At 43.4% G+C, this 9965-nt stretch overlaps 1 protein-coding gene across 1 annotated transcript in view; it reads right to left on the reverse strand.

Annotated features, from left to right (window-relative positions):
* Positions 1 to 9889, reverse strand: part of CFAP61 (cilia and flagella associated protein 61) — an 85127-nt gene extending 75238 nt beyond the window's left edge. Inside the window, exons 1-6 of the mRNA XM_018077501.2 lie at positions 9816 to 9889; positions 8248 to 8398; positions 7014 to 7164; positions 4864 to 4940; positions 3908 to 3975; positions 2769 to 2895 (exon numbers count right to left, since the gene is read on the reverse strand). Coding sequence (XP_017932990.1) covers positions 2769 to 2895; positions 3908 to 3975; positions 4864 to 4940; positions 7014 to 7164; positions 8248 to 8390 — 566 coding nt within the window. The 5' untranslated portion in view covers positions 8391 to 8398; positions 9816 to 9889. The remainder of the gene's footprint in view (positions 1 to 2768; positions 2896 to 3907; positions 3976 to 4863; positions 4941 to 7013; positions 7165 to 8247; positions 8399 to 9815) is intronic.
* Positions 9890 to 9965: the final 76 nt, after the last annotated feature.

The raw sequence follows: 9965 nt of genomic DNA on the forward strand, positions 1-9965 counted from the left end.
CACAAGCAGTATCCCAAGGGAAAAGCTGGGGTGGGGTTTTCTATTATCAGAACTTCACTACTGCAACACAATTAACTAGTAGAGCAAATCTGCTACTGAGCTATCAAACCTCAAAAAAACTAAACTAACAAAGGGGTAACAGAATGTGACTGTATTCTGTTTGTGGGGTGGATAATGGACACACACCTCCTGAAAAGGGAACACTGCACTGAGTGCTCCAAGTCCCCACATGGCATGCTGCTCCATGGGGGACACGGCACAAGGCTACACTCCGAGGTGCAGATGGCAATTCCTACAGACTGACCCCATGACAGTCAGTGGGGCTCCACATAAACCCACTCATCTCCCTGCACATTAACTGTAGGAACACAACTCTTTTCAATTTTTTTTCTATTTTTTAATATCTTTCACCAGTACCATAGTCTTAAAAAAGCTAAAGAAACCCTCCAAAAACCAGTAGCTTACCAACATAAAATACAGAGAAACTCCCCTACTGCAAGCACACACAATGAACTGCAAATGTGTGACTCACACATGGTACAAACCCAAGAGTGACAGGATCTAGACAAGTTATCAGCAAGGACCCTAAATATCAAAGCTTAGTGCGCTGAGTTCTGGTGCACACAACTGAGACATCTCATATTCTAAAAGCCAGATGGAGAGAGGAACTCCAAAACTGATGGTTAAGCAAAGTATCAGTTGACAGCTGCTTTCCCCCCCTCTATAAGCAAGAGAAGAGGGAATAGAGATTACCCTAATCTCCTCTCCCTCCCCCAGAACATGTTGCTAGGCAGGTGGCTGGGGACAACTCTCACAGATGAGTCTCTAAGGGCTCCACTGGCCGTTACTATGGATGCCAGCCAAGCACAGAGGTGAACGCAGAGCGAAAGGCAAAGCATATTCTGCAAACAGAAATTAGCTGACCCAGAATCTACTGAAGGACAGCACTGAAGTATGAATATCACCAGGTACTGTGTAATTTAAGAGGAAAAACAGTTTTCTAGATAGCTTTCTAATAATAAAAGAACTAAAGTAGTTCAGTATTTGTAACAAACCACAGAAATCTCAGAAAAGATGGTATCTCTTATCAGGAATACTGGTATAGCCTAAGTAACAGCTCCAGTCACATAAAAGTCACATTCCATTGACAATACCCAATGGCCACCAAAAGAAAATACAATTTAAACAAATATAGTTGGAATCAAGACATATAGAAAGATTTTAAACACCTTGGAATTAATTAACCATTGAGATAGCATGAAAAGCTTTGTAACACTGAAATGTCCAGAACTACAGCAGGATGGTGTGAAGTGTTAAAGGTCAGGCCTCAGGCTTTTTTCTTAAACTGCTCAGAAGTCAAGCAACAGGATATCATGAGCATAGACTACAACTATGGCATATATAAACTAGAGGAGCATAAGCTGCAGGCTTCCTCAGAACCATTTTGTAGAGTTAAATATGTGCAATAAAACATTTGTCAGAATCCAGCCTGAGCTGGCAGCATGAACCAGCCCATAAACAAAAAGGTGTGGCTTTACCAGGCAGAGGTATGAGCTATGCCCAGTGTGGAATTACCAGTACAGAGCCCCCCCATCCACATGTGATGGTGCTCCAGGAATGCACATATCCCTAAGTTTCACTTTCCACTACAGGTACCAGAAATGCTAATTTAATCACAACTCTGCTACATAGCCACAAAGCAACGCTTACATTTAGAACACGAAAACGCAACTCCAGAATAAATCAATCAAATAAAATCATTGCTCCATAATACATTGCCCTAGCTGCACTCTCCTCACTGTGAAGAGAAAAACAAGTGACTCAATGTGATAGATACAGGTTCTATTTCAACCACACTACAGGGAAGCACTCCCACAGTACCCACACAGAGAACCCCCAAGCCCCTGAGCCAGAAACCCAGCATTTCCCACGTCCTGGACACAAGGCTGGCACAGCAGAGCATTGTTTCAGCACAGACAGCAGGATTCACATGGCAGGAAAAACCAAGCCTGGCAATGGTCAATCTACAGGTAGAGATAACAGGCAAGGCTGCTGGGAAAGGCATGTCTCTGCTTGGTGAGCAGCAGGCTGAGAGAAAGGAGAAAGTAACCCAGTCTCACTGTTGTAATGGTATTTATGACTGGGATCCCACCTCAGGAGCAAGGAGCTGTTAAAGGCACACTGCGTGGGCATAACAAGTCTCTGCTCCAGTCTGTGGCCATCAAAACAGATGATGCAATGGAGGGAGAAAAGTGTTACCCCCACGATTTTCTTAAACTCCCTCAGCAAGGCTGAGGAGGCTGCTCCCCTGAAACATACCCAGACAAAGGTATGGAGCACTTCCACAGAAAAAAACATGGAAGAGAATTACTCTTCATGTCTGAATGACTACTGGAACTAAGGATTCTCAGTTCTTATTTAACTCTTTCAGATAACAGGCCTTCCTACCAGGCTTTGCTCAACTGCTCAGCATATGACATAAGAGAAAATTAAAATTAAAAATAAGTTGGAAGAGGTTTCAAGAAACCTGGAAACTGCACACACTGCATCTCCAGCAGATCACAGAATAAACATCACCAGCAAACTAGTTTTACAAGAAATACAATTGATCTTGCCATGAAGTAGAACGAAACCAGCATAATCCTAGAACTACTTAGGTTATGACAGGAAACCATAGCAGTAGAACTAGGGTATGGATGCTGCAAAGCAGAAGAGAACACTCCTCCCACTCCCCCAGGACGTGCCCCCAGCAGCAGAAGCTGCAGTACCTGGCCTGGCGCACGTGCAGCCGTGGGTGACAGCGGTGCCGGGGGCACACGAGCAGGGTGAACTTCTTACCCACGGCTGACCCTACAGCAGGCGGCATCACTGCAAAGACACCCCTCAGGCCTGGCTCTGTGGATGACAAAAACCCATCAGAGGCAGGGAAAATTCATTATGCAAGCTTTAGCAGTGGTCAGCAGAACTGTTTGAGGAAAACAGTTTCAAACTTGAGATCTGGAGCACTTTGCCATCTGTGGTTTAAGCCAAGCAATGGAGCTAAAATGATAGCACTATAAACATGAGAGAATTGTCAATGGAGTCATCTAATTAATCCAGCATTCCAAACCTGAATAACCTTCAGAGCAATCAGAAATTGGTAGAATTAAATCCCTATGAAAATACTGCAGCCAATTCTCTATGCCACTGGAGAATCTGTCAGGACTTGTGATGCTGAAGGGAAGCTGATATTTGTTGCTGGCTGGGCTTGACAAAGCCCTTCATTCAGCTCCTGTTTTCCATAGCTGAGGCACCACTGCAGAGTCTTTTAGCATGTCTTGGAACTATATGCCTAGAAACCTAGAAAAGGTTCCAGCTCACTTCTGGAGAAGTCCAAGCAAGAAATCAGGCATTAAATGCATGCTTAGTTTATTAGTCTGAATTCAGGACTGAAACTCCAAGCCAGGTGCTGTTCTTCGATTAAGATGTGCTTTTATCTTTGTACCTCTGTTTTAAAAGAAATAATCTGAGTTTCCTTCCATGCCTCCAGCAGCCCCTCTGAGCCTCACTAGAGTGTCCTCTCCCCATCTGTACTTGCTTGGCTAAGCAAGACGAAGTGCCCAATTTCAATCTCTTGGCTCTGTTCAACCAGAAACCTTCACAAAACTTGCAGGAATTGATCTTAATCCTGTTTGATGTCCCGTTTCTGGCAAATTTAAAGACTGCAGGAAATGGACACACTGCTGAATGGCTGCTGGAGTGAGCACAGAACCACAGACACCTCCTGCACAAGGGATCCTCACAGGAGGATACTTTCAGATTGTGTTTTCCACATGGTTAGAAACTGATAAATGTTCTCAATATTAAAAAACCCACCATAAAACTCACAGTGTCTATTAATGAGATTGAAATTGTATTAAATTCCTACCTAAATTTTCCTCAGCTGGTATGAAGAGAAGTATAAACTGCAGTTCTGGTAGTAAGATGAAAGCTCTCCTGGACAAATGACACAAATTTATTCAATCTTTCATCATTGCACCCATCAATGACAGACAGCAGCTAGTCTTTTAATATAAATCTTTTTTTCTCTCCAGTGTCTCTAATCTTCCTCCATGAGTCCATGTGGCTCAAAAATTAAAACATTTCTGACAAATTAGATCAAATAAAATTCATCTGGGCATTTTTTACTGTTTTTTCCTACTTTATTTCTCTCTAATTTCCTAATCCTTAGATTTCAAATATCTTCCTTTTTATATCAGTTCCCCATTGGTGAACTATTAAAGATGCCAGACCTCTGCTGGCAGATCTGACCTGGCATCTGGATGAGATGACTTGATGTGACAAACTGTCAATTCAACAGCAGCACCAAGTGCAGTTCCCTGTTTATGCAGCAGACTCTGGGCTACACCAAATAACCTGAGCAAACACAGCAACACATTGTGCTGCTGTACTGTAGTCTGCAGCCTTACCATGTAATCTGTGGCTAACAAACTATCCATAAGTTACCTGGGAACAGGTGTATCCCATGAACATCTACGACTTTCTAAGTTTCCTGCTCACTCCCATGCTTTGGCTTTTACAAGTGGAAACGTAGTTAAAAGAAAAATCACTCTGCCTTGCAAGTGCAGTACTATTTCTGTGGGAAATGACAGCAAAGCTACAGCTAAACCTGACCAGGGCGTGAGAAGTGTGCTCGGAACTGCCACAGCTTGGTTTCTGAGCCACTGTGCACTGAGTAACACAAGGTGATGTGTTACAGCTTCTGAGCCTTCAGAGATGTTCCATTCTGATGCACTGTAAACCTGAAGGCACTGGTAAATCCCACAGCCTCTCCAAGTGATGGCAGGAGTGCACCTGCTTCACTACAGCTACTTGGGAACTCACCTCACAGTTTCCCGGGAACTGCCAGCTGCATGTCCTTCCTTTGCCACAAAGAGATGCATGAACAGTGTGTTCAAGGGCTACAAGACAAGGAATGGAAGTCTACACCATGCAGCTAACATTCATTACATCAGCCCAAGCATTAATATACGTTTTTATTTCCAGTGTATATGATCTGCACTCAAAGTGAGCAGCTTCATGAAATAACTTCAAAGCATGTGTGGATAAATTTATGTGATATTGAAAATACTTTTAATAATTTTGTGCTTCTGCAACATTTTTACTTTACACTCAGTTTACTATTGTTGGACTGCAATATACACTGGACATTTCATAATAAGCAGTATTAATTATAGACTGAAAACATTTAACCACAATAATTAGCAACTAAATCTTAACATTTAACATTTGGCTGATAAAGACATTCTTTTTAGGTTTAAAAAAAAAACAAACACAAAGCTCACTTCCCATAATTCTAAAATATTTTTTAAGGTAGTAAGAAAAATTACAGATTTTAAGACTATATCATTAGACATATTTAAATACTCAGGCAGAAACAGGGCAGACTAGCAGACACTTTTATCCTATATGCCTCCAGTTAACCTGGAAAACCCCTGTGCTGGAGTGGCAAGGGTTATTAATTCAGCTCTTCTCCTGCATGCTAGTGTGCTGGGTCACTGAAGGTCCACCTGTAGAAAAAATATTTCTACGAAGAATATTTTAAGTGGGAAAACCTGAGGTCTTCTGAATAGTTTACTATTCAACTAAAATGTCATGGCTAGAGTCACCAATAAACTTCAGCAACTTCAGAGCAAGAAAAATATCAACAGAAGTTGCAGTACACAGACCAGCACAACGACAACAGGCTATTGTAACAAACACCTAAAGCCATCTCTAAACATCAGGCTTTTTGTTTGTTTCTCAAAAGCAAAAGGAAGAAAAAATATTTTGTTGTTGAGGTCTAAGAGGAGGCCCAGGAAGTCAGGCTTGGACTGTCACTGTTTCTGAATAGCACTGGTAACCAGACAGTCCTGTAAAGCATCTCCACTAATCCAATTCTGCACAAGTCAGTTCCCAGATTAGACCTTTGATCTGTCTTATTTCTGTGCTTGAGGAAAAAGACTTGCCAACTAGACTTCGCAGAAATCTTATGTTCAGATGACCTCGGTTTTGTAAAGCACACCTGCAAAGATTTAACCTGCAGTTAATCACCAAGTTATACCCTAGAAAAGGTTCAGTTGTTCTGCCAGTGCAGAAGCATAAAAAACAGACTGAATCTTCTGTACCTCTTCTGGAAAACAATCCCCATTCTAGCAAAGTAAGATCCCTGCTCCCTGTCAGTGTTTCAAAGAGCCTTTTGCTCCTATTTACTTAGGAGTATCCATTTATTTTTCTGTCTTTTCTCTGTTTGCCCCTGCACTTGCAGTCAGCTGTGGCTTTGCTGCCTCAGACCGTGTGGAACAGGCTGCCTGAGGCAGAGCCGGCAGCACAGAACCCCCGCACAGCTGCACCTCGATGAAGTGGCTGTGCCTGCACCTTGCCTGGGCACAAAGTGCTGCTCAAGAGACAAAGAAAGCCCATTACAAGGAAATTTGACATCTTTTTTCTACACTCCCCTGGGCTGCAATGACTGTTTCTTTTAAGAGCACACAGCATTTTCAAATACAACTGCTGTATCTGTCACTTTATCTGCAAGCCATTGCTTAACATCAACACACTGAGAACTGATGAGTGCCCTAGACATTACTGCAGTACTGCCAACACCTTGTTATGCCATGTGCTGCCCACCTTTTAAGTGCTTGAGGTTAACATTTTCCATATTTTCTCAGGACCTAGTTCCCAGCTAGACTGAATGATGGGCAGCATTTGAATCCTAAACTTCTAAGGGCCTGTTTCCAGCCCGTAAGTCTGAAGAGAAATTCATCCACTTGCCCAAGGAGCCTGTGTGAAAGCTGCCATCACAGAGCAGAGAGCAGCAGTCTCCACACCAGCACCAAGATGCCCACATCAACACGAGAGTTTCTTATGGAATCAGATCAGCACCTCTTGCAGCCTAAAGGCCTCAGGTCTACCAAAAACACATCTTTAATGCCCATGTATATTTTTCATACCTAAGCCTTAAATGAAAATTATAAGTCACACAATTTACTTACAGTGCACTTATGGTTAGTGTAGTTTTTATGCAGGAATGGTTCCCAGTTAGCCTGATCAGTGATATTCCAATTTGGATAGTCCAGAAAGGCAGCATGGGCTATAACCTCATTCTTCTCATTGCAGAGGGTCAAAGCAAGATTTGATTTTTCTCTATGAAAGCAATTGAATTGTGCAGAAGTTGAAGAAACTCTACATAGAAAAGCATCTGACAGAATTCAGCCTGCTAGAACAGTAAAATTAGCCATGTTCAAAAGGGTTCCCAGAATCAGGCCTCCAAACCTCATCACCCACATCTTAACTTGACATTATTGCTTCAGTTCCAGACAGAATGTTCCAACATAACACTTGACATGATTTTTCAGATCCTCAATCATCATGAATTTGAGATGCAAGACTTAAATGCTCCCTCTTCTCTGTATGTTTTCTCAAACATTGACTTGTTCCCCAAATAGCTGTTACCCAAGATTTTTGCCATTAGGTAGGAAAAACCTAAAGTGACCCATAAGCATTCCCCACAGATTGTCTGCTGTTCATCCCTGCACAGAAAGAGGAAGCACACAAGGTTCATCATGAGCTCCAGGGATGGAGGTGGGGTAAGAGAACACGACTACAATCCCCATCTCCTCTTAGGACATTGCTGTGCAAGCAGCCAGGAGACAGAGACCAAACCTCCCAGAACACTGGGTATCAGGGACACAAAAAGAGGTGGCACACAAACATTTTACTGCAGGCAGATGCTGCCTCCCACAGCAGAATACAGAAGGGCAAAAGATAACCCACTCCTTTGGCTAACGGGAAAATGGAAGAGAAGGAAAAGTGATTGACATACACAGGAACAGAAGTTAGAAGAGTTATGGCCTCGTAGCAATTAAAACTCCTCCACTTCTGTTCCTCCCCAACAGGCAAAAGCATTCTGGGAGATGGAGCAGGCAGCAGACACTGGAATCTGAGGGTTTCACCAGGAGTTAGCCAACAGTATTTCCTCTGAATTTTTATAAGAGACTAGTATAGATAAATCACGTCCACCACACTGACAGCAGTGACCCAGGTTTGCCCAGTCATGTGTGTGACAGATGGAAGTAGATTTTCTTTCACTTTCCAGGAATAGCAGAAAAAAAAAAATCATGATACCACCCAACATAGGTTCAGAATGTTTTCTTGCCATTTTAAATGTGACTTAATTGCCTGAAGTATCCTACAAGAAAGGTAATGTCCTAGAATACCATTACTTACAAAAGGAACATGACATCAACCCTTCCAAAGACACCTTCTGTAGCAGTGCTGAAGAGGCTGATGATGTCCAGAACATCGTGTGATTCTGTTCTTCGGACACTGACCCCTCCTGTGTTTCTCCCTGAGGAAGTTATTGTGTCCATCTTACAGGCTGCAACAAGAGCAAACACCAACATTGCTGCTCTGGGGATCCCGCTGCAATCCACTGACCAGAGTCACTTCAGATGGATTCCTCTAAGAACTCCTAAGTGGTGCAATTCCTATGGATTTAGGTGCCTGGTTCCTGTACACCACACAGATATATACTGCCTGCACATACACACAGCATGCAGGCACCGCACACATGGAAATGCAGCAGGCAATCATCCCTACTGCCTGGATCCTACACAGGAAATAAACGGCTTTAGTAGGTTACAGTTGCTTTTACATTTATTCACTTATGGGCATTTGCAGGGTAGCCATCAGAACAGTGCCTTCAGCCTGCAGGCTGGGACAATCAGCTGGGGACAATCAGGGTAACAATTAAACAGCAGCTTCAGGTGACTTAATTGTCCAAAAGTGCACCTCAAATTTCTTTTAAAGTCAACACCAGTGCTTAAATTTCGAAAGGAATTGAAAGTTCTATGACCTTCCTGCCCAGAAGAAAACCGTTTGTTTGTGGTTCCACGTTCACAGGTGCCAGGTGTAAGAGATTTATTGATCTGCCCGGCAACTTCAGAACACACAGGGGCAGCAGATACTCAAGCAACTTGTAATTGGGCAGCAGATACTCAAACCACCTGTGAGCGGGCAGCAGATACTCAAAACAGATACTCAAACCACCTGTGAGCGGGCAGCAGATACTCAAACCACCTGTGAGCATCCCCTCAGTTCTAACACCTTTCAGCTGGGTCTGCTCAATACTGCAGCCCACTGCGATACAATTAATAATTAGGCATGTGAAATAAAGTGACCAAACAATAGCTTACTGCAGTTTCTAAAATATACACGTAAAATATAGCATCACGAACTCAAAAAAAAGTTTAAATGAGCAACGCACCAAGACCAGTAGAGCATTTTCACCAACCTGCCAAACACAAGAGCCACTTCTAACAGTGGCTCCAAACCCAGGCACGATGCCCAATTTTTAGGCACCACAGATCCCAACCGAAACGGAGGAACAAAAGAAACCCCGAATTTCATACTTTTTAAGTACAGAGAAAGTCACATGCACTGCTACATCTTCCACAGACAAACAAGACATTTAGGTGCCAGCACAGGTCTCAGCCACACCAATATACACTTGCAAAGAGGTCCTGGGACCAACCTGAAGCAAGACATCCTCTGCAGGTATGGTGCCAATTCCATATATAAAAACACACTGGAGGTTTTTTTCAAACTGTCATTGATGAATTGAAATACAGCACTAAGATCATCTCAACTCCGGAAAACAGTTTGCCGCGTTCGCAGACGAAGTCGTTTAACTCAATGCATTGAAAAAAATACCACCCGCTTCAACGCGAGCTCCCCCGAACACTCACGCAAGCCCTGAGTGAGGGAAAGCAGCATTTACACAGTAAAAACCGTACCATTTTCACGAGGAAACGCGCTGTTCCTACAGCAGCTCCTGCACTGCCCCCCCGGAGCGGCACCCCAGAGAGACCCGGCGGCGAAGAACCGCCCGCCCGCCCCGCTCGGACACTGCTCGAGCACCGGGGACATCCCCGCGCCCCGCTCCT

The sequence above is a fragment of the Manacus vitellinus genome, unplaced genomic scaffold (assembly GCF_001715985.3).
Source record: "Manacus vitellinus isolate BGI_N305 unplaced genomic scaffold, ASM171598v3 scaffold_38_pilon, whole genome shotgun sequence".
Classification (NCBI taxonomy): Eukaryota; Metazoa; Chordata; class Aves; order Passeriformes; family Pipridae; genus Manacus; species Manacus vitellinus.